The sequence below is a fragment of the Echeneis naucrates genome, chromosome 2, assembly GCF_900963305.1.
Source record: "Echeneis naucrates chromosome 2, fEcheNa1.1, whole genome shotgun sequence".
Lineage (NCBI taxonomy): Eukaryota > Metazoa > Chordata > Actinopteri > Carangiformes > Echeneidae > Echeneis > Echeneis naucrates.
In genome coordinates, this window is record NC_042512.1 from 1,568,199 (window position 1) to 1,595,046 (window position 26,848).

Consider the following 26,848-nt stretch of genomic DNA (forward strand, 5'->3'; position numbering starts at 1 on the left):
CAGATCCTTCAGTCCTGAATCCTGCAGGTTGTTGTTGTGACTCAGGTCCAGTTCTCTGAGATGGGAGGGGTTGGACTTCAGAGCTGAGACCAGAGAAGAACAGCTGATCTCTGACAAACTGCAGTTCTCCAACCTGAGTAAAGAATAAAAGATGTGACTTTAGGAGACAAAGTTCCTGCTTGAAAGTGTTCAATGTTTCATCATCCGTTCAGAGCTGAAGGTTTAGAAAGTAGAAGTTGAGAAAATGAAAGTCAAACAGCTGAACCAACAGGAAGCAGCTTCACAACAGTCAAATACAAACATTGACAAGATTTAATGAGAAAATGAAACAACACTGTAAAAAACCTGAACTCATTCAAACTGTCAACATTGTGATTTGAACACATCAGAAATAACCAAACAGCAGAGTCAGCCAAACTTTATTTCTATCTCTGATTCTGCCACATATGAACTCCTGTATAACAATCTGAGCTCTGGCAGGTAAGTCCACTCTAAAACCAGTCAAACAGTCTACAAACAAGCTGCAGAAGCTCTAGACAGAAAATCTAACTCATCATTAATGATATAATGATATAACATGAATAACTGAATGTGGAAATCATCATCTCTGCCCCGGTAACCTGACCTGCTGCCTGTCTCTAGACTCTGCCTCTGCCTGCCGTCTGTTTGGGCTATTGCACGTAGTCAATAAAGTTCTCAGCTGTTCCAGTCTAGACTTGTGCCATTCTTGGGTGAGAGAGTGAACCCATTACAGTTTTGTTGTTCTGTGTATGAGCACCTCAGAGGTGTTTTTGTTGGCAAAAGGGTTTATATTTGTGTTGATTTCTTTGATTTTGGATGATTCTAAGAAACATTGAAATAAGATTTTAATATTTCAAATTAATATGCGATGTCCCCTTTCAAAAACATTAGATTAATGTTTTCCATTCCAATGTCATTTTCAAATAAACTTTTTTGAATGCTATTTTTAACCATTTAACAGTTAAATGTCTAAAACCTGAAGAGGATTTTCCCTCATAAATATAAACCTGTCTGCAGGTCAGAGTCACCACAACTGTAACATCATATTAATCTGAGAGCAGAAATAAAACATCAGTCTGACCTCAGAGTCTCCAGTCTGCAGTGAGGACTCTCCAGAAAACCACACAGATCCTTCAGTCCTGAATCCTTCAGGTTGTTCACACTCAGATCCAGTTCTCTGAGATGGGAGGGGTTGGACTTCAGAGCTGAGACCAGAGAAAAACAGTTGATCTCTGACAAACTGCAGTTCACCAACCTGAGTAAAGAATAAAAGATGTGACTTTAGGAGACAAAGTTCCTGCTTGAAAGTGTTCAGTGTTTCATCATCCGTTCAGAGCTGAAGGTTTAGAAAGTAGAAGTTGAGAAAATGAAAGTCAAACAGCTGAACCAACAGGAAGCAGCTTCACAACAGTCAAATACAAACAGTGACAAGATTTAATGAGAAAATGAAACAACACCTGAAACAACCCGAACTGACTCAAACTGTCAACTTTGTGATTTTAACACATCAGAAATAACCAAACAGCAGAGTCAGCCAAACTTTATTTCTATCTCTGATTCTGCCACATATGAACTCCTGTATAACAATCTGAGCTCTGGCAGGTAAGTCCACTCTAAAACCAGTCAAACAGTCTCCAAACAAGCTGCAGAAGTTCTAGACAAAAAACCAAACTCATCATTACTGATATATTTGAAGAAACATGAATAGTTTAATGTAGAAATCATACTTAACCTATTATCCTATTATCCTTCAGGTCAATTCGCCCACATTCAATGTTTATCATTCAAAAAATATATAAATATTGACTTTTTTGCTTTGTATTTCATGACTTCTCCAAATTTGATGAGGACAATTGATTAAGCATAAAATTATCATGAAGACATTTTTCAAGATGCTGAACACATATTGCACACATATTGTTCTTGGGATGACAAATATGTCAGTACGAATTTAGAGGGGAAGCGTGTGTATGGGGCTAAGAAAGAAAAAGTGTTCACATTATGCTTAACATTGTTCCAAAACAGTGCTGGAAGTGGAGACTAATGGAGAACCAAGACAAAACACAAGTGGAGCATTTTAGGCCAAGTTGAATGTTGTTAATCTTGGGACAGTAATGCTGTCCTACACTGATCAGTGTAAATGTCTTGTCCTGACGTTGGACCAACACATGACATTTAACCCAGCTGTCAGTGTTTTAGCTCAGTCTGCAGGTAGAGCCCTGAACAAGTCTGAACACTGTGCTCATCTGGGAGTTCATACTTTCACTCTGTTCTATAATGTGTGTGTGTGTGTGTGTGTGTGTGTGTGTGTGTGTGTCAGACGATGTTTCTTCATGCTCTTCATGGTGATTTGGGTTGGGAGCCCTCGAGTATCAGACATAAGAGACAAATGCTCCAGCTCTGGAACAGATCTGTGAAGCAGCCTGATCATAGAATTACTAAAAAGATATTTCATTCTGACACTTTGGCCCAATCCCAAAGTTCACCTACTCACTACCACCAGCCCTTAACCTTCAAAAGGAAGTCACAAGGAGTATAGCTTTGCTTCTTCCCAAGGAATTGGAACACCACTTGCTACGTCACTGCATAGTTTACATTCAGGAACGCAAGCGACAGGGTATTCCCAGCAGCAACAAATTATGTCATCAAAAAAAAAAAAAAAAAAAAAAGACAGGAATTTACAGTTGCGATCATTCTTTTAGATTTCACCATGCTTCGGTGGATAAATAAACCAAGAGGTACACAGAGTAGAATACACCATTGACATCTGTTGTCTCGTGATTTTTTTGTGGTTTTTTTTCCCCCTCAGACTTCTCCGCATCATCTCGCTCACGGACTGGCCCTACCTCGGGAAGTCAGCATCGGAAAACCCTCGACGTTAAGGGCTAGATTCATAGCCCCTACCCCTCATTATGCCCCCTTCCCCTACGTGAAAAAAGTGATTGGGACACCACTACCCTCACAGGAACGTGCAAAATGTAGGGGTATGGGTATTGGGACTGGGCCTTTGCATCACCATCCCTGGGCCAGTGAGCTGAAATCAATATTCTGAGCGATTTATCTGATATTTTCCAAAATAAATGATGTTGTAGAATTAACATCAATATTATTATATTCCAAAAACAGAGAGATAAATGGTCTCTTGATGTTTGGAGGAAGCCAAAATGAAGAATCTACTGCCTTATAAAGAACTCTGTTATGACCTTTGATCATTTGTATATATTGTTGTTTGCCCTCCTTGTTCTCAGGATGGAGTCCACTCTGTGTGTGTGTCCCATTTCCTGTTCAGGTGCAGAGATGGGATTGGCTGGTTCTACTCTTTAAAAGGGAAGTTCTCCTGTACTGGGGTGACTCCTCCTCCTGCTCCCAGCTCTGGATCATGCTGGGCTGTGCATGTGTAGTTTTGTTTTACTTGTTTATGTTACAAATAGCAGTGTTAGTAGCTGTCATAATTTTAGGGGAGGGAATTTGTTTTTGTCAATCTTGTTCTCCTATTTCATCGTCAGGGAGGTAGGGTTGTTTTTTTTATTTATTTTTCTTCAGGTTATATTTTTCAAACCTTACTTGACTATGATTAAAACTCATAAACAACAACAGAACAACAAACATTCATTAAAGTAAAGACATAGTAACACAAATACTGTATAGTGATGCATTGATTCTGTTCTATGTTCAACCAATAGGTTGTGGTCGAAAACAAAACTGCAGAACAGCCCTTTACCTCCTGACAGGAAAGGGAGGGGGAAAGGAATGTGAGTGAAAAAAAAAAAAAAACAAAAACTGGTAAGTTAACAAATGAGTGGCAACTGTGAACTGGTGGAAGGAAAAAGCTACTGACACAAACAGCAAGACAACAACAGAGAGGAGTGACAGTGAGGGGAACAAAGAAAATCTGTCCAGGTTCATTCAACTCTGCCTGCTAATCAAAGAGATGTTGGGAAAATAAGAAAGCAGTAACACCAGGAAGAGAACCAGCTGGATTCACTGGAGGTTTGGAAACCCATGGCCTGAGGAGTGGTGATGATCCCAGGAGTACCAAGGAGGAAAAAGGTGCCTGTATACTGGGACTCCATACCTGCCTGGAGGAGCCCCACAACAGAGCTAAGTACAGTCCATCACTGTCCCCTCAACCATTTAACACACTGATCCACCATAAGTCCACTCACACACACTGAACCCCGGAGGAACACACCCACACCCACACACATTCTTTTGGGGCATTGATGATTTAAGTTTTGTGTTGCCATGATTTGTGATAACAGGGTGAACTGTGATATTTTGTTTACCCACACACCTAAATAATGACATCAAATCTGACAGGACAATAATGTCTTTTGATCCAGCTCCTGTCTGGCGCCCAACTACAAAGTGTGTTTGTAACCGTTTCTAGACCCGAAGTTAGAAGGTTCATTCATTCACAGAGCATCATATCAGCAGTCCACTCAACCTCTGGTGTCTTTGAGCCCCTTAAATATTTTCCTGAATGAGAACTCCATCAGCGCAACTGTGACAGATGCCAAAAGCAGCAGAAAGGTTGTGTCCACCTCCCTAAAAGTAAATGATCCTCAGTGAACATAGAAGACACCACGATGAACCAAAATCTACAAACCTCTTCAGTTTTCAATTTTTACCCATTTAAATAAAAATGTATCATAAAAAACTAAATCCAGTTTTAGTGTTCACACAAACATGAATTCTGACCTGAGAGTTTCCAGCTCACAGTGTGGACTCTTCAGTCCAGCAGACAGCAGCTTCACTCCTGAATCCTGCAGGTTGTTGTTACTCAGGTCCAGATCTGTCAGACTAGAGGACTGGGAGCTGAGGACTGAGGACAAAGCTTCACAGCTTCTCTCTGAGAGGTTACAGCCACTCAGTCTGAAGAGGAATCAGCAAAATAAGATAAATTATTAAAGAAACATGTTTTTGATTCTCAACTAAAAAAAGATCGAGTTGATCTTGTTGGATTTATGTGCACATACAGAACTTTGTTGGAGGCTTTGACCACTGGCAGCAGCCTCAGAAGAGCCTCCTCTGAAGCAGAGTATTTCTTCAGGTCAAACACGTCCAGATCTTTTTCTGATGACAGTAAGATGAAGACCAGAGCTGACCATTGAGCAGGAGACAGTTTATCTGTGGAGAGACGTCCTGATCTCAGGGACTGTTGGATCTCCTCCACCAGAGAACCATCATTCAGTTCATTCAGACAGTGAAACAGGTTGATACTTTTCTCTGGAGACACATTCTCACTGATCTTTGTCTTGATGTACTGGACTGTTTTCTGATTGGTCTCTGAGCTACTTCCTGTCTGTGTCACCAGGCCTCGTAGGAGAGTTTGGTTGGTCTGCAGTGAAAGACCCAGAAGGAACCGGAGGAACAAGTCCAGGTGTCCATGTGGACTCTGTAAGGCCTCATCCACAGCACTCTGGTAGAGAATTAAAGGTTCAGGTTTATTTCCAAACAGTTTTGACCACATGGAGGTTGTTTGTTTTTCTGCCATCAGATTGACTCCAGAGTTGATGAAGGTCAGATGGACATGAAGAGCAGCCAGAAACTCCTGAACACTCAGATGGACGAAGCAGAAGACCTTGTCCTGGTACAGCCCTGTCTCCTCTTTGAAGATCTGTGTGAACACTCCTGAGTAAACTGATGCTGCTCTGATATCGATGCCACACTCTGTCAGGTCTGATTCATAGAAGATCAGGTTTCCTTTCTGCAGCTGCTCAAAAGCCACTTTTCCCAGAGACTCCATCATCTTCCTGGTCTCTGGACTCCAGTGTGGATCTGACTCAGCTCCTCCATCGTACTTGACCTTCTTCACTTTGGACTGAACCACCAGGAAGTGGATGTACATCTCAGTCAGGGTCTTGGGCAGCTCTCCTCCCTCTCTGGTCTTCAGCACCTCCTCCAGAACTGTAGCAGTGATCCAGCAGAAGACTGGGATGTGGCACATGATGTGGAGGCTTCGTGAGGTCTTGATGTGGGAGATGATCCTGCTGGCCTGCTCCTCATGTCTGAACCTCTTCCTGAAGTACTCCTCCTTCTGGGGGTCATTGAACCCTCTGACCTCTGTCACCATGTCAACACACTGAGGAGGGATCTGATTGGCTGCTGCAGGTCGTGTGGTTATCCAGAGGCGAGCAAAGGGAAGCAGTTTCCCCTGATGAGGTTTGTCAGCAGCACGTCCACTGAGGTGGACTCTGTAGGATCAGTCAGGACCTCAGTGTTGTGGAAGTCCAGAGGAAGTCGACACTCATCCAGACCGTCAAAGATGAACACAACCTGGAAGTGATCAAAGCTGCACATTCCTGCTTCTTTGGTTTCAGTGAAGAAGAGATGAACAAGTTCCACCAAGCTGAACTTCTTCTCTTTCAGCACATTCAGCTCTCTGAAGGTGAAGGGGAATGTGAACTCTATGTCCTGGTTGGCTTTGTCTTCAGCCCAGTCCAGAGTGAACTTCTGTGTTAAGACGGTTTTCCCAATGCCAGCCACTCCCTTTGTCATCACTGTTCTGATTGGTTGGTCTCTTCCAGGTGGGGGTTTAAAGATGTCTTCTTGTCTGATGCTTGTTTCTGCTCTGTCCTGTTTCCTGGATGCTGTTTCAATCTGTCTGACCTCATGTTCCTCATTGACCTCTCCAGTCCCTCCCTCTGTGATGTAGAGCTCTGTGTAGATCTGATTCAGAAGGGTTGGGTTTCCTGCTTTAGAAGTCCCCTCAAATACACACTGGAACTTCTTCTTCAGGGCAGATTTGAGTTTACGGTGACAAATTGGTGCATTAAACTCTGAATGGGCAAAATACAATTAACATCAAGAAATAAATTACCAGGTTGATGCTTATTTCTCTTAAAGAATAAGAATATGATCATATTTCTCCTCAGACTTTCATAAATATCTAATTGATCCATCATGTTAAATCCTCTTACTGCTCTGCAGACAGTCAGCCAGCTCCTCCTGCTTCATCCTCCTCAGGAAGTTCACTGTGATCTTCAGAAATGCCTCTCTGCTCCTCCTCTGCTCTTCATCCACCTCATCATCCTCATTCTTGATGAATTGTGGGTAATCTGGACTCAGACTCCTTTTGATTTCCTTCAGCTCGTTCTTCACAAAACAGACGATGTTCTCCTCCAGCAGCTGGAACACAATAACATCCTGTGTAAAGTTCACTCTAAGTATAAACTGATGGATCAAAGCATCAGATCATCAGTCAGCAGAGTTCAACTTTAGCTGCTGCTGTATCATCTGCTGCCACGTCTCTTTCCAGAGCTACACAGAAAGATTCATACCTGCTGACTTCACTAAACTAACTTCACTGGTGTAACTTACTAAGTTTGACTTTAGATTCTGACAACACAGAAATCCAGATCATCACATGAAGACCGAACTGATACAGCCCTTCAACACATCAACTTAGGAAGGTTTCTAGCTAAGTTGATGGTCAAAGGAAGACTTTTCTTTAAGATTCACCGTAGATGAAAAAAAAAGGAGCAGAAATGTTTTGTAAAAGTCTCCAACAGACCATATTCATACAGAACATATCTGTTGAGGCTGATGGATTATTGCTCTGTGGTGAACTACAACTCCCAGTCCTCTCCCACTCTCTCCCACCCCAAACCTGTTCAATCCCAATTCAACTCCTGTCTGTCACAGAGTAAAGCTCTACTGGTCTAAAGAGTGCAGCTTCAAACTCAAGTCTTTGTTGGTGTCTGTTGTAGTCACTGGATGAACATTTACACACCATAAATATGGAGTCCAGGTCTGTGTGATGATGTTTGTCAGACTGAACTCTGAGGAGAAAAGACACAAACACACAGTTTGTTCCAGGAGTTTTCTATGAACACCAGAGAAACTGATAGACAAGCTTTGATACCTTTAATGAGTCAAACAACAACAAATGATCAGCTTTTACCTTTTTCCTTTGATAAAGTCATCCATAGACTGATCACTCTTCATGGACACACAGCTGGATACAGCAGACTGTTGTCCTCCCTTAAAGACAATAGGTTGATTCATAGACCAATCACTCTTCATGGACACACAGCTCAGTTCAGGAGAATCTAGTCTTGACTTCTGGTTGCTAGAAGAAACAGAGTTGACATTAAAAGTATTAACCAAATAAATGGGCAGAAAATTATCAGTTTAAAATAAATCAGCCAAGTCCAGCTTTCACAAAAGTGAAGTATTTTGCATTGAGTATTACTGACATGTGCAAGTCAAATAATAATAATAATAACAATAATGATAATAAGAAGAAGACGACGAAGAAGAAGAAGAAGAAATATATCTCTACATGCAGGCAGCACAGCAGCATTATGGTTAGTGCTGTTACCTCACAACAGCCATGTCCGTATGTCTGAGTGTGAGTGTGGCAGATTGTTTGTCTCTGTCTGTATCTGTGTATTGGCCCTGTGATGGACTGGTGAATATGAATGAAAGAATCTCCACATCCTGGTTGAGCTCCCAATGGAGACAAGGATAAAAAAAACTGAAGCAGTAAAAAAATGTAAGTGACAGTGAGAGTGAATAATGATGGAGCAGTGATCTGAGTGCTTAGCTCTGACAGATGGACAGTTAGAGATCCTCATCTCACCTCTGAGCTTTGGTCTGACTCTCATGTTCCCCACACAGAGTGGTTTTAGAGGGAGGGGCTCTCTCCTCTCTGTCCTCACACTGATTCATAGCTGAGCCTCCACCTTCACACAAACACAACAAAAAGCTTCATTACAACAGGATTTACATCACAGGATACATAATCAGCATTACTGTCACTAATATGTCATTAACTTAAGACTTTTACTCCCAGACTCCCAGATTCTGTTATAAACAGAGAACATTCCTGATTCATGTTAATCCCGATCTTCAATGTTATACATTGGCATTAACACTAAATTTCAAACAAACTCAGATCACCATTTACTTTTAGCAGTGCAAGTTGAAGAGTTATTGAACCTTGACATAGTTGTGACCACCATAGGTTGGCACATTTGAATCTTCAGAATTTTAATGAAATACATTTTTGAGGGCCAAATGATTCCTTCCGAAGCCAAAAAAAAAAAAAATAAAAACAAACAAACGTTACAACTAAACCAGTCTGTCCTGTCAGGAAACCCCAGATTAGGGGAGATGGTTCTCTCATCTGATGAAAACGATAAACCTTAAACATTTGTTTCTTTTACACATTATTTAAATACTGTGCCTCCACAACGTCACATAGAAATCAGTCTGATCTGTCAGTAATCTGAAAGTTTCAGAGAAATGTATCTCAGGTCTGATGGTGCTTCTTCTCTCTGTCCACTAGATGTTGGTATCTGACTGTAGGATGGGTTGATGGAGCTGATTTAATTCATGTCACCTTATTGAGCAAATAACTTGTGACAATGTAAAGATTTACCTCAATTGATTCCCAACAATAAAAACAAACCCTCACTGCATTCACTGTATCTGGAAATGCTCAGACATTAACAGGAAGAGTTCAGTTTACTCATCCAAGTTCATCCAAAGTATCAGACCAGTTCTGACATGTTTGTTCTGTCATGGCTCAGCTAGGAAATCAAATTCCGCCGTATCAAGAAAGTTGATAAAAGTTTCTGCTTCACTTAAGATTAATTTGTGGTGACCACTTAAACACCTTTAAAAAAAAATCTGTTTTAACTCTGGTGATTTAAAATCTTGAGTTTACTAAGTCTAAGAATCTTACTTTATATCAGAGCAAGAACAAAGTGAAGGAACTATTCACTGTTAATTCCAGATAAAATATTGATAGATTCAGTCTGTAAATAGGAAGAAAGGAAGGAAGGTAAATAAACAGCTCAGTGTGATCACTGTGATCCTGTTCACACATTTACAGATTCTCACCTGCTGAACTCACTTCAGGGAGACTTTCTGACACTTTCCAGCTTCATGTGAAGAGAAGAAGCTGCTTGTTCTCCCTCATCAGTCCTGGTGTCTGTTTGAGCTGAGGAAAAGTCACATCCTCATAACTTCAGGGTTCAATTATTAAAAGCTTTAGTGAGGTGAAAACTGTTCACCAAACCAAATCAGTGCCAGAGGACTCTTTGGGATGGTGGTGTGATTCTGCAACAACACCTCTAAAGTCCTGACCCTCAACTCAGCAGACGAAGATGTAAATGTGCTGCAACAATGTGAATTTCTAAGCATGGATAACATTTTTAAATATCAGTAAGCAGTTAAGAGTCTGCGTGGTTTCCTCTGGGTACTCTGTTTTCCTCCCATCATCCAAAGACATGCATGTACAGGTTAACTGGCGATGTTAAATTCACCGCAGGTGTGAGTGGTTGTTTGTCTCTGTTTGTCCTTATGTGTTGTCCCTGCAGTGGACTGGTGACCTGTCCCCTTGCCCAATGTGAGCTGGGATTGGCTCCAGCAGTGCAGCAACCCGGATACGGATAAAAGCGGATGACGATGAATGAGAGTGAGTGAGAAAACAAATCATTCAGAGCCAACAACAACTATGTCATCCTGAGTTCAACCAACAGATGGAGCCATCAGAAATCTGAATTTCTTCATTACTTCAATCTCAATATTTGTATATATTTGTATATATAATTGTATATAATTGTCAAAGAGGACAATAACATGTAATGAAGAGGAAAATTATGTAAAAACAAGACAAAACATAAATGTCCAGGGGCAAGTGTTTCCTATTTTTTTGTATTTTGTTGTTTGCTTCAACTTTAAACCAACATCTCCTTTCATCATCACCTTCTTCTCTGCTGTCATCAGTTTAAAAAAACTCTTCACTTCCATGTCTTTTGGTTTTGTTATTAAAAAGCAACAGAGCTGAGACAATGCTTTCAGGAGACATAGACTTGAATATTACATGTTTTCAATCAGTGTTCTCATGGATTAAAGTGATAAACAATAAAAAATATCTTCCTAAGAAATTATTGTTGGCTCATCTTTGCTCTGGAACAATATGGAAAGATTTTACATCAGTGTTATTGAACCCGTTTTCTTCCTCATTACAGGAAACAAACATGATGTGATGAAGTTCTACTATCTGTCCACTAGATGGTGATAAACAATGTGGGAACATTTTACATTAAATCAGTCACAGTGTGGAGAAATCAAACAGTTTGTGCTGAACAAACTGGTCATATTAAAGTGCTGCCTTTGTTTCTTATTGTTTCTAAATGTATTGGAAGACAAATGAACCGAGGAAACTGAAGTCAAACTGAGTTCAGAGGCCTCTTAGCCAGCTGACCAGTTCTGAGGAACCTCCATCAATAAACTCAGATTATAATCAAACTGCTGCCAAAACTAACATAAACTCTAAATCAACAAGTACAATGTGATCACAGTGATCCTGCTGATCAGAAATATACAGATTCTCACCTGCTGAACTCACTTCAGGTTGATTTACACACATTCCAGCTTTGTGTGTTCAGAAAACATGTAGCTGCTCGTTCTTCACTTCATTACTCAACTTTTCTTCCGCCTTATAAAAAACAAACAGGACGTGATGAAGTTCTACTATCTGTCCACAACATGGTGATAACCACCACACATCAATTGACTGGTTTGCATTTAGTTTAGTATTTTTCTTTAGGAAAAATTTCATGATTGTATAAGTAAGCCAAAAAGTAAAAGCTCAATTTTACTGAAGAGGAAACAATGATTGATCAAACTGACAAAAGAAAACACACATTTTTTGAAAGCCCAAGTTCTGACCTAAATGAAACAAGATGAATGGCAGAAATAAAACTTTAGAAGAGAACACTGTTAGTCCTAAGAGACAGATTGTCGGGGAAATAAAAAAGAAGCGCAGGTTTCTGTTTATTTCTATAATGATCCTTATCATCGTTATAATTATTCAAGTGTATAGTGACATTTACTCAGGATAGAATTATATTCATTCTTATTAGAAAAAAATCTTTTATCACTTTGTCTATCTTCCTGTCTTTTTGTCATGTTCTTCAACTCTTCAACAGCCCATCTCAGTTAGTAACTCTTCTTTATATATCTGAGAAGGTAGCTGGTTGAAAATGATCATCATGGTCTCAGATATGAGCATCAAACTGTCAGTTTTCAAATAAAATTTGTAAATATCAATTGCTAAAAAATAGGTTTTCAAAAGTTGTTGATCCAAACACAGTCTGAGCTCTCTGTGGAAAACTGAATATGACTTACAGTAAAATCTGATTCCAGAGCAGCTCTGAACTTTCTGTATCAGGTAGATCCTTCATCCTTTGATACTATCAGACATTACGGTCTGTTCTCAGCTCAGCTGGAGTTTTTCTCTGTTCGTCAAAGTGAACTCTGACCTCCATGTCTCAGTGTCTCAGTGTTACAGAAGTCCACTGTGAGTCTTCGTCCCTCCACAGTCCACAGGGACAAACTGACAGTGAAATAATAATAATGTTAACACTCACCGGTCTCAGCCTTCAGTTTCCCTGCTTCTGCTCCGACAGCTTCAAAATGGAGGCTGAACTCTGAACACTTCTCCTTTTAGCTGCTGCGGTTACAGGAGGCATATAGCCCTGCATGGGAGTGCGTGTGTTTGTGTTTCCTCTGATATGGGTGTTACTGTGCCTCATATTTCCCTTCTTCACTGAGTCTCCATTTCAACTTGTGTCCAAAGTGAGGTCTTCAAACTATATACTGTTTTTAAACCTGACTGATAGGCCGAGTAATAAGCGATCTGCGTCACTCTTTATGCTCCTTCCTGTGCCGTTCAGTAAAAACAGGGAAGCGCTCACAAGCAGAAAGAAACATGGCGCCCCCTTTCCTATTGGTGGAAAAATGCACTACGCCAGCCAATCAAAAAATTATTAGGCAAGACGCAACAGTTGGTTGCTAAGGAGAGGAGAAAGATTTTTGGAGCGACAGCAGTAAAATAAAAGGATATCGACAGTGAGTTTTTAGATAAAAATAATAATTTGTGCAGCACCACATTGTGAAATCTGATTGGTTTGTAAATATTTGTAGATAGATGTTCAAAGACCGCCTGAGACATTGCCTGAAATTGAATATCAATGGTTGTAAATAACTGAAGTTTTCACAATTTATATTTACATTCTAAGTTATAAAAATGGTTTGTTAAACATGTCATGCGATAGCATGAGCATTAAGAAAGAAAAAGGAGAAATAATATAATATAAATAAAACATATGGTAGATAAGAATTATAATTTCAAAACAATAAAATTTTTCAGAATCCATGATTTCATCCATTTTTATTTCTTATGGTGTTATTTATATGTTGCTAACGTTGATGTTAAAACTGTGAAGAATATACAGCCAGAGTAAATAATACGAATTGGTCATTTGTGTTTATGTCTAGGTTGATTGTGCATCGATTGTGCAGACGAGTGAAGGTGAGAGCTGTGTGTGTTTCTTCGTCCCTGACAACTCAATATTTTCCTGTTTAAGGGCACAACAGCAGCATCCAGCTTCTCTGTTGGAGAGCAGAGAAGTTCTGCAGATCCGTCCATTTCCTGAACTTTTAGAGGAGAAGATGCCAAACAGCAGAATTTTTAATAACGTCTTTCTGATTCTGATCATCTCCGTTAGAGCATCATTGTGTAAATCAGTGTGTGTGCAGTTTGGCACTTCATAAAACAGGGCAGAACCAGCAGATACATACATATACATATCACTGCAGTACAAGATTTATTGTTACTACAGTTATAAAATAAATCTGTCAGAACATGAACTCCACAGTCTGTAGAATCCCGAAGATTAATGACGTATTAAACTAATGAGCACTGTTGGGAATCGAACAGAAAAGGACAAAGGTACCATTTTCTCTTATTCTATTCTATTCTTTTGTATTCCAAGATGTGAATCATATCGATCCTTCCTGCTGAAAGAGGTTCAAACACCAGAGCTCAGATTGTGCAATCTCTGTTTCCTCTACAGACCTTTTCTATATTTCACCCAGGGTCTCATTCAGAGCTAATTAAGACTATTAATAGCATGAAATCTTCCTCTTCTCCTTTAGATGATATACCCACAATACTTTCAAAATCTTTTCAATCTTCAGATATTTTTCCAGTCATTGATAAGACGTTTATAAATCTTCCGGGGTTGTTCCTTCTGTCTTTACATCAGCAGTGATGCACCCATTACTGAAAAATACCAACCTTTACACTAATCCAGTGTGGTTTCCCTTTGCAGGTCTGTATTCTGCCAACTGTGTTTGGAAGTATTACTGCCATGTTTGAGTTGGAATAAATTCACTGACGCTTTAAAATTATCGCGGTACTGATGCTAATCCCGTTAGCCGGTCTATGGCGTTTTCCATTGTATGTTAGCATTAAACGGGCATAGCGGACTTTATGTTAAGATGAAATGATGGCAGTAATGCTGGTTAAAATGACTTTGAATGCTGTTTTAAATATGTGTGTGTTCAGTTGTGGTTTTATTCTGTGGATGACAAAGTATAATTTTATTATTCTCTCTTTCGGTCGAAAAAAGCCGAGTCCAGTCGAGGAGAGCCGAATCTTCAGAGAATCCGACATTGACATAGATATGAAATTTTACAGGTGACCAAGAAGAGACGTTTTCTTTGCTCTACAACGTAACTTTGTGAAAATAACATGTCTGTGGTTGTTTTCTGATCCCTCCTTCGTTTCTTCATGTCTTCTGTTTGTGTCTCTCTCTCGGAGTGATGTTGTTACTGAAGCCGACTCTGACCCCTCACTGAGCGGGTCGGTGCGGAGAAACACTCCGTTACCTCCGACAGCTGAGCGGTATCGCTTCTCGGCCTTTTGGCTAAGATCAAGTGTAGTATCTGTTCTTATCAGTTTAATATCTGATACGTCCCCTACCCGGGGACCATATATTAAATAGATTTTTGGAACAGGGAGATGGAATAGGGGCTTGCTCCGTCCACTCCACGCATCGACCTGGTATTGCAGTATCTCCAGGAACGGTGCACTCCCTCTGTGTGTTCAATACAAGTCCTGTTCAGCTCAACATCACCTTAAACACATGATGTTGTCTTCATGTGTGTAACGCTGAGTGTACAGAGTGTTCATGTTCAGTTTATGGTTTTAGAATCAGTGATGCATTCATGTAGAAACATCAGTTTAATGTTGCTGATTTCATCAGGTTATATTCTGCTGACCAGACTGAATCAATAAAGTTTTGTTTCAACACGTCATCGTTTAAATGTTGGTTGTGTTTTGCATTTGTCAGCTGAATCCACAGAGTGACTGAAATGATGAAGTAAATCCAGGAAAGGAAAAACATTTGGCTCTGAATCTCAATGTAGATTTGAACAAAGAGCTCCAGCTGAAGAAAACAATGCTGTCTGTTTCCAGATGATGAAGAACTCAGTTCTCAGTTGATGCTCAGTTATCTCCATCTAGTGGACAGATGGTAGAAGTTGACTCCTGAAAAGAGGAAGTGACTTTTCCTCAGATCAAACTTCTTCTCTTCACATGTTTCCGTATTTGAGGTTTAAACCCAACCACTAACTCCTCATTATTAACTAAAGCTGTGCCCCGTGTGAGGCTCGAACTCACGACCTTCAGATTATGAGACTGACGCGCTGCCTACTGCGCCAACGAGGCCTGGAACAGGCGGAGCACCCAAAGGACCCCGGGCACGTCGGTGGCACCCAGCACAGCACAGACTAACCTCAGCAGAACAGACCGTTGCCAAAAGGAACATCATCAAAATCAAAAACGTGGCAATTTTCATAAATGTAACCTGCAGGGATTATCACAACATTCATAAGAACCAACAACAACCCAAATCAAATGTTTTTATTATTTTTGTTTTTATATATTTTATTGTATTTTACGTTGCATATGTTTACTTGTGTTGGTCTGTAGCAGCAGGGTGGCAGTGGGGGGTTAGAAATTACGGGGAAAAAGAAAAGACAGAGGGACGCTTGTTACTGTAAATGACTGTGATGAGTGCTGATTCTCTCAAATAAAAATATGTTTAAAACAATCAAACAAACCAAATCAATTAAACAGCTTTGCTTTGTCGTGACACCGTGTTTCCCACACAGGTTCAAACACAAGCTCCTCCTTTGTTCTTCTGCTGAGTGAGACGGAGCTCTGATGTCACTCCTCAGTAAGGAAAATCGCTATTGGCTGTCCTAAAAGTCAATAGAATTCAGTTCATATTATTTGATAATTGTTTATTCATTATTCTTTTTTTTAAATGGCTTATGGTCTACAGACGTCTCCCATGACACTGGAGCCTCAAGCCAGCACCTTTGACCCACATCAAATCATGGACCTGTTGTTCCATCAGGTAATGGTTAGCACTCTGGACTTTGAATCCAATCTAGACTATGCAGTCTGTAGTTAATAATGAGAATTTAGTGGTTGGGTCTAGAACCTGAGATGGATGGATGTTCAGTAAACATCAGAGGGTCATTCTGTGGAATTCATGTGCAGCTGTATGATTTAATGTCCTCCTGATGTGTTACCAGTAAAAGAGATTTACAAAATTCACCTGCTGAAAAAAATCCCCAAAACTGTCAAAGAAATGCAGCACTTGGACCGTCAGATTTAGGAGGGCAGATCTAGAAATTGAAATACTGCAGGTGGGTGCAGGTCACATTATGTCAACTATTGGGACTGTAACAGATTGGTTTCAGACCTTTATGTGACACACAGTCAGGCCATGTCCTCTGTGTCTCTGCAGTTTTACAAACACAAAACAAAACATGATAATGCTGCCTGTCCTGCTGATATCAAAGCTATCATTAACTTTTCTGTTTCCTCACCAGAGACTGGCAGCTGGACACACGTGTCAGGATGGCTCAGTGGTCTGAGGTGCCAGACTCAAGATCTTTCCTGCACAAATGGGCCTTGAACATTAAAGACTCATGGTTTCATTATTTCATAGATCAGTGTCACCTATCACTGCTGTGGAGTCTATAATGCGGCCAGGGGTTGATCCTGCAGGTCATCTCTCTCTCTCTCTCTCTCTCTGTTTCCTGAAGGCCTCTCTGCCATTTACTAATTAAAATATATTCATAAAAAACCCAACATGTTTCTTTCATATGAAGATGAAATCTAAAGGCTCTCTGATCATCACATTGAGAAGTTCATCTGGTTTGTGATATTTCTTCATATGATAGTGAGGTAAAATGTGTTCAGTGGGATGTGTGTGTATCCAGCAGGACTGACAGCTTCATGTGGGATTCTCACAGAGATGATTCAAACCTGATCACAGTGATCAGTATGGATATACAGTATGTTTGCTGTCAGTGGAGGAAACTCTCAGACAGGACTAATAGTCATGTTTGGGATGTTCCTGGATTTGAGTTGAATGAGTGTAAATTCTCTCTGATTTTAACACACGTTCACACATCCACCTCTATTCAGACATGGAGTTTACATATTGTTTGGAATTCTAATGTAAATGTCACAGACAGCATTTTTTGTCAACACTTGTTCTTATTATTAATGTTAAAACCCAGAAAGCAGCATATTTGATTGATTGTTGTACCAACCTGAAGATGATCAGTGTTTATAGCTCATAACCTGATCACAGATCAATAATCAGCCATTGGAAGACGCTCTGAAACTTTCTTCTGCAGTCAGAACTCATCCACCTTCAGACTGGACATCTTCTGACTGTAGAACTGGAGCTTTTTATACATCTCACTGCAGCACAATAAAGTCCTCTGTGAGTATTGTGTGTCCCACAGTGTACATGACATCTGAGCAGCAATACTTCCACCTGCTGGAGATTTATTGTTACTACAGCTGTAAAATAAATCTATCAGAACATGAACTCAGTCTGTAGAATCCAGAAGATTAATGACACACTTTGTCCTGCTGTTATGGAATCAAATCCTACTTTAGGTTTTCTATATTTTAAACTAACGAGCACTGTTGGGGATCAAACAGAAAAAGTCAAAGGTATGAAAGAAGATTTTTTTTTCTTTTAATTAAAAGAAACAATGTCACAACAAATAACAATTCACATCATTAGGAAATATAACTCTAAAAAATGTACAAATATAGGCCCTATTTAAGAAAGGTCAACTAAGCATAAGGAGACTGAAGCTTAAACATAAATGAACAGAACATACCTGACTCACAAATGGCACACTGGGGTTTTTAACCAACGGATTAATACTTCTTTAAACTCACGGGACATAAGTGGTTCATTTAACTAGACATAAGTCAGTGAAAAAAACTATCAATCAAACTAAACAGAAGCTGAAAACCTGCTCCCTGCTCTTCCTCCACCAATGCTCTGCTCCACTTCTTCTGGGCTTTCCTCTGCGTATTTAGCTTTCTGCCAGGAACTCAGAACTGAAGGAAATATTTTAGACATCAAATGAAAAATAACATGAAACCAAGTTTCCCGGTTGGGGAGCTACAGAGGATGTTGGAGAATCTCTGTAATCTGCACAACATTAAAATATGACAGTGTTATAGTTGGCTTTGTTTAAAGACAGCATGTATCCTTACTCTGTACTTTTCCACTGAACCTAAGTTTCTGTTTTTCACCTGTCCACTGAGCTCCTGTTACACAGTGTGTGTCCTTGAAGGTCCAGAATTATGAGATAACATTTATAGAACTGGTCTACAGACCAGGAGGAGGATGAAACTGTTCTATCTATTCAGCTACAGTCGGTCTGTTACAGTAGATACACACCCACAATAACACTCACACACATTGTTTAACACATTCTAAGAACAAGTCATGGACAGTGGCTGGCCTGTCCATCACCCTGGTTACTGGCCAGTTATATTCAGTTAACGCCAAGCTGGTGGGTTCATTGAAACCATCCTCTGCTGTTCTAACACACTGTAACACCTGTTTCTGCTGAACAGGGAACTGCAGGGACTTCAGGCGCTCCGTGTACTGCAGTTCTGGAGTTGTGAGTCTTTGACATTGTGTTCTGGTTTGGCTGTCTAAGTCTGGTTTCAGGTTATAGCCCTGAATAACAGCTGTTCCAGACTGAGCAGGCATCAGCCCAGCATCTTTCATCTGGGATGGGTCGACAGCTCCGCCCCCTTTCAGGCAGGTGTTTGCTAGCTTGTCCTGTAGTTCCCTCAGCTGAGACACTTCACTCTTCATTTGCTCTCTTCCAACAACACTTTCTACTTTCTGCCAGAAGGTGGCGTTGAAGTGCAGGTACAGACTCCAATCCAGAGCATTCCAGCGCTTGATTTTCTCTGCAGTGTTTGGTGAGATTTGATGACGAGTTCTATTACTGCGACTGTTGAGTTTAAAGGAAACCACATCCTCCAGGGACCAGCAAAGGACGTGTTTGAGCAGGATCATGGACTCATCAAAGTATTCAGAAACAAGAATAAGATGGAAGTCCCGTTCTATGGCGGCAACAGCCCTTTTGGCTTTGTCCTCGTGGTCGTCAGCATCAGCTGTGACATTGTGGTCAAAGCCAAAGTCAAAGGCCAGATTGTTGTGAGCCAAGAAACTCCACGGTGCTGAATCTTTGTAGTTGTTAGTGTTGTCCAGGAAGTCCTCCAAACTGCGACTATTGGAGAAGGCCGGTATTCCCTTGAAGTAACTAAAGCTGGACTCTATCATGGTCACAGGATGTCTTATGATGGAGAAGTAGAAGGTGTCCTCAGGCATCACTTTAGCCACCTAGAACATAAAACATGAAAGGAGGAGAACTTTCTCAGAGATTTTTTCTCTGTCAATCAATCAGTTTTCATTGTGATACAGAAAAAACTCGTGAGCGTCACCAATCAACCAGCGTGTGTTTGGAGGAACAACCCCCAGGGTCCAAACTAAGAACATTCCCGCTGTGACACAACAGTGCTAACCACTTTACAACGATTCACACATAAACCACAGTGAGCAGCCCCAACCCCTAACCTGTTACTCTAACCCTATAACCCCTGAGCCCTAAATCTAACCCACAAAAACAAAAACAAAAAAACTCACCTCAGCTTTTCTGAACCTCATGTGGTTGCACATGATGTGGAACTCCTTCACTCTGCCGCTGCTGAAGCCTTCTACAAAATGCGATTCAAAGAGTTTGGGGTAAAACAAATGCATTGCTTGGCCGACTGGGAGGGCAAAGGTCAAGTTCCTGCTCTCTCCATAGCGATACAGGATGTTTAACACGGTGCTGCTGGCTGTTTTGTGCGTCTTGAGGAACACAATGTGAGACTGTGGGTGGCAGGTTGCTGTGTTGGGGACATCAGCCACAGAGTTCGGATCAGGTGGAACTCCTCGCCTCGCTGTGTCTGAGTGTCTGAAAAAGTTGAACGCTTTATCAAGTAACTGAAAAGAGTTTCCCCTCATGTTTTTACTGAAGAAACACACTTTGTCATGATTGTCATGATAAAAATAACGTTTGATTTGATTTGAAACTCACTTTCACACACACACACACACACACACACACACACACACACACACACACACAAACAAACACATTACAGGTAAGTCTCACCTGTTGATGACGAAAGTCCGAAGGACGAAGCAGAGAAGGAGCAGAAGGAGCAATCTCCACAGCAATTTACGTCTCTTGCGAGTTCTCACATACCTGTGGTTTACACACACACACACACACACACACAAAACAGTTGAAAATCCAGCTCAGTGACATTACCAACATTCACTTCAGAGCAGGTCCAGGTCTGCCTGTAGGATGTGGAACAGGTCTAGCAGCCAGACTTAGAATCTGGTCTAACTTGTCAGGCTGCTCCTCACAAACACAGACACACACATTCACATACACACCACAGGGTCCAGATCTCTAATGTCGACGGTGGTCTCAGGATAGTTTGGACCTTGTGGATTTCTCAGGTCCATGGCCCCTGTCTCAGGAGTAAAAGCCCTATTTCCTGTTTACCTGGAGGAGAAACCAGAGAAGTTCCTCTGGGGACCCTGACTCTGACTGGTGAAGGTGAATGTCTCATATAGTGAATGAGCTGTCAGAGTCATGTTAGCAGCTGCATCACAACCCAGGGTCCTTTCACAACATCTGCTTTTTAGCACCAGTAAGCAGGTGCTGAGGACACTCTGCCTTTTTGTCAAATCCTAACCTGGATGATTACCAGGTAAGGAACGTTGTCAGGAGCTGTTGATGTCTGCACCACAGGCGTCTAACATCATTTCTAAATGCCTTCAGGAACTTCAAAGTCCTTTGTGTCCACATGGACCAGTCACATCTCACACCAGGTAACAACCAGGAAAATATCACACACTGCTATCTGTAGAAGGCTCTCTGTGCAACACACACCATGGACATCATGTCTTCTCTCCTCTGCCCTCTCCCATAAAACAATAAACTGTTTCTATCCAAGAGCTGTAAGTGAAAGCACTGCAGGGGGTACGTGAGACTTTACAGTAGAATGTTTCTCTGAGGTCATAGAAAATCCAATTTTAAGGAGGTGGAAGCACTTTAAGTACTTTAAGTTGATAATTATTTGCTGTTTCTTAGTTACAGAGTTTAACCAGTCACTGATGCACAGTTTGGCATCTTTTTTATTCACCCAAAATTGCGCTGGTAAGGGGGTACATGGCTGAGAAAATATTCCACAGGGGGTACATCACTGAAAAAAGGTTGAGAACCAAAGCGTCAAACCTTACAACCACTGAATTTACAGCTTTTGCACACATGTCCAACTCGGCAAAATGTATAATCACCTTTTGTCTAACTTTTATGGTATTTGTATCATAAATCTTTTTCCTCTATTTGTTATTCTTTGTTAATATTCCGACCTCCTGGTTTACCTGTCTGCCCTTTTTCTACTTCCATTGTGTTTGATTTCGCTGCCAGAAAAGAGCTGCCAAACTGCTTTCATTTGTGTTCAAACGATGACAATGAATCTCTCTTGGCTCATGCACTCAGTCAGTCAGACGGTCAACAGCTGGAAGAGATGATGAGGACGTTTGTTATCATTTTGGCTTGGTGTCAGTGTGTGACATCTTTGTGCCATGTGTCCACGCTGTGTGTGGTGGAAACGATGCCTGCTGGTTCATCTGGTAGTATCATAAAAGAAAATACAGCTACAGCCACAATGTGATAAACCTTCTTATTTAATCTTATTTCTTATTTATATATATTTTTGGGGGGGAGAAATTTGGCATTTATTAGTTAGTTTATGGTTTGCATGTTGCATGGAGCTTACATGTTCTCCCTGTACTTCTGCTGCCCTGTGATGGACTGGCAACCTGTCCAGGGTGTATCCCGGCCCACGCCCATAACATTGGCTGGCATTTGAAAAGAAGCTAACACAGGAGCTCTTTCAGATGCTGTTAATATTTGTGAAGCAGCGTCCTGAATCAGCTGACGGCTTTTCAGAGATCTGTTCGTACATCCTGAGAGTAGTGAACTACAGCCGTCCTGCTCGGAGGTAACAAATGCCTGCACTAGTCTTACTGCATTCCCATGACGATGGATGTTTCTGATTTTTGAAATAGTTCACAGGTGAGAGAAGAACGCCTCGGGCTTGTTTTATGTGAGGGGGGAAAAAGACATGCTCTGGTCAAAAATGACTCCAAGGTCCCTAACAGTGTAAGGGGAGGCCAAGGTAACGCTATCTATAACGATAACACGATCAGATCAGACTTATCTGAGGTACAACAACTTCAGTTTTTTTAGAATTTAGAAGTAAACAATTCCAGGTCCTCCGAGCCCTTTATGCCTTTAAGACATGTCTGAAGTCTGACTGCCTGATTAGCTTCGTTGATATGAACAGATGGGGATCATCGTTGAAACCATGAAAATTGATGTGGTGCTTCCTGATAATATTCCCTAAAGGATGCATACAGAGCGTGAAAAGAAGTAGTACCTCTATAGAACTTTGTTTTTGCATATTGGAAGAATCCAATCCATCCATCTGATAAATATGATTTTGTTCCTTTAATCCAAATTTCCGACTCCAGACCGTGTAACATATTATGGTCAGTGTCGGAAAATGCAGTTCTCAGCTCTAACAGGATGAGTATGGAGGCCAATCTGTTGTCTGAATCCATTCAAATATGGGGAACCTTTAGCAGCACTATGCTGTACTCTAATTTCTGTCCCTTCGTCCACCTCCACTCTGTCGGACTGTTCTTCGTAACTTTCCAGCACTCTGTATAATCGCCCGTATCATCTCCGCCCCAGAAAACACACCTGCCTTCTGAACCGGATCTTGTTCTTTGCCTGCTCTTTGCCTGTATTTGTCTCCACTGCTTCTGGTCATTTGCTTGGAAAAATCTGGACTTCTCTGGGTCAGGTGGTAAAGAGCTGGAATGAGATGTGTTTACCTGCTTGCTGCCACAAAGTGTCTCAGGCAAGTGGAAGCCCAATTTCTGCATTTCCCCATCATCTGTGGCACGGCTGCTTGTCAGAGAGTATAAATGTATCCTGTGTATTTTATTTTGGTCCCTGATTCAGTGCTGTGCTGCAAATGCGTCCTGAGCTGGACACATTAGAGTGAGCAGCTCTACTCCACCTCATGAGCTCAGTCGCTCCACTCATCACCCCCCTAACCAGTATATCCAGTCCCCACTTACACCTCATGAACTCAGTCAGTGCCCCCGAGCGAAAACAAAGATCCTGCCTGGCTACAGTACGAGCTGCTGGATGATAGTCAGTGTTTTCACCAGCTTTGCATACCAATCCATGCCCACACATCCTTTTACACGAAGCACAACATCAATGAAATTATAGAACCAACAGATATTTACAAGGATTTAGTGCTTGAATTGCAGGCGAGGGGATGCGAGGTGTGCGGACTACTGGGTGCAATGTTTGTTATGTAACCCTAACCCTAACCACTGAAGGCAGGAAGGACCTGTCGTAGCGTTCCTTCACACACTTTGGGTGGAGCGGCCTCTGACTGAAGGAGTTCCCCTGTGCTGTCAGAGTGCCCCGCAGGGGGTGACTGTTGTTAGACGACATGGATGAGAGGACCGCAATTCTAAGAACTGTAGAAAACATCACACCTGTTACATCGATTCAGAAGCTTTTTTCAGCTCTCGTGGCCTCCACCAGAGGATGGAAAGAAAGAAAGACATATCTGAGGCCTTCTCCTCTGTTGAGGGATGATTAGTTTACTTTGATTCATTGACAGTGTGGATAATGTTCGTTCATAAGTCCAGCCACATGTGAGTTCCCATAACCAGTTTCATTAAAAAGGACTGTGATTTTCAGTCTTCCCATGTGATGGTGGTATAGATGTCAAGCATAGCTGCCTTCCAAGCAGTTGACCCGGGTTCAATTCCAGGCCCTCGTAGTTTTACTTTTGTTATCCTTCCTGAAATTTGAGGTATTATCCAAAAAAAAACTGACTCTAACACCAGAGGAAGGTTAGTCTTTTCTTTGCGTTATTCACCTTCAATAGCTCAGTTGGTAGAGCGGAGGACTGTAGAGGCTGACAGTTGACATCCTGAGGTCGCTGGTACAAATCCGGCTCAAAGGACATAATTTTCTTCATCGGCCTAATCCTACAGGCGGGGGGGTGGACAGACTGGTCGTCTGGTGTGGTCAGAACCACCTGGAGCCAAATCTGAAGACTGTGCAGATGACAATGGATTTCAGGAGGACAGCAAGTTGTTCCTGCTCTTATTTCTTGGGAAAAGGTCATCCTGCATTCAAACCCCAGCAGTGCTTCACTCTCAGAATAAAGATCAGAATGATCTTTATTCAAGCATTCTTTATTGACAAGAAAGATCCAACATTCACTCTCAGTGGAAAGTGACATTCTGCATGTTTTTCTGATAATCAATGCTGATGAAGTTAAACTCATGATGAGACATTCAGTGTGTTAGAATAGCAGAGGATGGTTTCGATCCATCGACCTCTGGGTTATGGGCCCAGCACGCTTCCGCTGCGCCACTCTGCTCATAGCTAAGTGTTAAATCTTCTTTAATACCTTTGTCCTTTTCTGTTTGATCCCCAACAGTGCTTATCAGTTCAATATATAGAAAACCTAAAGTAGGATTTGATTCCATAACAGCAGGACAAAGTGTGTTATTCATCTTCTGGATTCTACAGACTGAGTTCACAGAATTTTTTTTGCTACACTCTGGTGCAAAGTTTATGAAGTTCATTCCAGGAGTAATCCACAGACAGCCAGATGCTCCAGCTGAGGCTTGAACTCACAACCTCAGCATCTTTCTGAAGGTTCCTGTCCACCATCCTTTCAGCCAAACACACTGGCTCATTGCCCCACAGAGACTTAATGACCAGCAGCTGTAGTTACACTATTTAAACCTCAGCTAGTTTCATGTTGGTTCATACTGATGTTAAGATATTTGACTCTAGCAGTCATTGTTGGTCGATGTATGCTGGATAAGAGAAAGTAGATGAAACACAGCACGTCTCTCAGTGGGCTCCAAAAGACCACTGAGCCATCCTGACATGTGTGTCCAGCTGCCAGTCTCTGATGAGGAACTGCAAAAAATCCTCCAAAAAATTGACAAAAAACACAGACTGTTATGTGTATTTCCTTCTTCAAATCTTTATTTTGGTCATTTAATATGTTTTGCTGCGTTTCAACTCCTACAGTTGTGCACTTCCGAGAGACTCTGTGGCGCAATGGTAGCGCGCATGGAACCCTGCTGGCATGCCCTTATGCAGATGTGAATGGAATTTTAGTCCTTTAATCATCTGCTCATCTGCATAGCAGTGAAAATCAGCTGACTGATTCTGACAATGGGACATTAAACTGGCCTAATGGAGAAGGCGTCTGACTTCGGATCAGAAGACTGAGGGTTTGAGTCCCTTCGTGGTTGGGCAGTTATGTATTACAGGTTATACCATATTTAATGGTTCTGGTGAAACCAAAGTAGAGGAAAAGGGCAGTGCAACTGGCAGTAATCAGCTTAAAAACGAAGAACGCTCCGGGGTGGGCTCGAACCACCATCCTTTCAGTTAACAGCCGAATGCGCTGACCGATTGCGCCACAGAGACACATTGACTTCTCCATGTTCCAGTCTGCTGTTCCAGCTAGAATTATCCTAAATGTTGATTGAGCCAACGACTGTCTGCTGTTCTGGAACCGGATACTCAGAGTTCAAATCCTGGACAAGCCCAGCTGTTGCCTTGCAGTCATCAGGGGAGCTAACTCTTATTATATGGAGCTGTGTGAGGTTGGCTGGTTGTGTTATTTGTAGTATCTTGTAAAGTGAAGCAACAGTAACACAACGTGCAGCTTGTGTAGAAACACATCTGGTTTGTGATATTTCTTCATATGATAGTGAGGTAAAATGTGTTCAGTGGGATGTGTGTGTATCCAGCAGGACTGACAGCTTCATGTGGGATTCTCACAGAGATGATTCAAACCTGATCACAGTGATCAGTATGGATATACAGTATGTTTGCTGTCAGTGGAGGAAACTCTCAGACAGGACTAATAGTCATGTTTGGGATGTTCCTGGATTTGAGTTGAATGAGTGTAAATTCTCTCTGATTTTAACACACGTTCACACATCCACCTCTATTCAGACATGGAGTTTACATATTGTTTGGAATTGGTTTGTAATGAAGATGATCAGTGTTTATAGCTCATAACCTGATCACAGATCAATAATCAGCCATTGGAAGATGTTCTGAAACTTTCTTCTGCAGTCAGAACTCATCCACCTTCAGACTGGACATCTTCTGACTGTAGAACTGGAGCTTTTTATACATCTCACTGCAGCACAATAAAGTCCTCTGTGAGTATTGTGTGTCCAACAGTGTACATGACATCTGAGCAGCAATACTTCCACCTGCTGGAGATTTATTGTTACTACAGCTGTAAAATAAATCTATCAGAACATGAACTCAGTCTGTAGAATCCAGAAGATTAATGACACACTTTGTCCTGCTGTTATGGAATCAAATCCTACTTTAGGTTTTCTATATATTAAACTAATGAGCACAGTTGGGGATCAAACAGAAAAGGACAGAGGTATGAAAGAAGATT

At 41.3% G+C, this 26,848-nt stretch overlaps 1 protein-coding gene, 2 long non-coding RNA genes, 3 other non-coding genes and 1 pseudogene across 6 annotated transcripts; 1 reads left to right on the plus strand and 6 right to left on the minus strand.

The window, feature by feature from the left end:
* Nucleotides 1–4,907: 4,907 nt before the first annotated feature.
* On the minus strand, nt 4,908–7,176 carry LOC115053776 (NLR family CARD domain-containing protein 3-like; annotated as a pseudogene).
* Nucleotides 7,177–7,759: 583 nt separating this feature from the next.
* LOC115053892 (uncharacterized) lies at nt 7,760–8,670 on the minus strand. The gene is made up of 3 exons (XR_003841542.1): nt 8,609–8,670; nt 7,928–8,095; nt 7,760–7,805 (listed from the first exon to the last, which is right to left on the minus strand). It is a non-coding gene; the product is annotated as an uncharacterized LOC115053892 (long non-coding RNA).
* Nucleotides 8,671–9,914: 1,244 nt separating this feature from the next.
* On the minus strand, nt 9,915–12,724 carry LOC115053878 (uncharacterized). The gene is made up of 3 exons (XR_003841539.1): nt 12,411–12,724; nt 11,374–11,476; nt 9,915–9,973 (listed from the first exon to the last, which is right to left on the minus strand). It is a non-coding gene; the product is annotated as an uncharacterized LOC115053878 (long non-coding RNA).
* A 2,009-nt stretch (nt 12,725–14,733) lies between these two features.
* Nucleotides 14,734–14,924, plus strand: LOC115058278 (U2 spliceosomal RNA). Its single transcript, XR_003842044.1, has one exon. It is a non-coding gene; the product is annotated as a U2 spliceosomal RNA (small nuclear RNA).
* Nucleotides 14,925–15,483: 559 nt separating this feature from the next.
* Nucleotides 15,484–15,556, minus strand: trnam-cau (transfer RNA methionine (anticodon CAU)). The gene has a single exon. It is a non-coding gene; the product is annotated as a tRNA-Met (tRNA).
* Nucleotides 15,557–18,570: 3,014 nt separating this feature from the next.
* LOC115057332 (galactose-3-O-sulfotransferase 2-like) lies at nt 18,571–20,888 on the minus strand. Its single transcript, XM_029524383.1, has 4 exons — nt 20,797–20,888; nt 20,395–20,487; nt 19,881–20,193; nt 18,571–19,577 (listed from the first exon to the last, which is right to left on the minus strand). Exons 1-4 carry the CDS (start codon nt 20,886–20,888, stop codon nt 18,630–18,632), a joined length of 1,446 nt encoding a protein of 481 aa, XP_029380243.1. The 3' UTR covers nt 18,571–18,629.
* Nucleotides 20,889–24,709: 3,821 nt separating this feature from the next.
* On the minus strand, nt 24,710–24,781 carry trnam-cau (transfer RNA methionine (anticodon CAU)). The gene has a single exon. It is a non-coding gene; the product is annotated as a tRNA-Met (tRNA).
* Between the last annotated feature and the right edge of the window lie 2,067 nt (nt 24,782–26,848).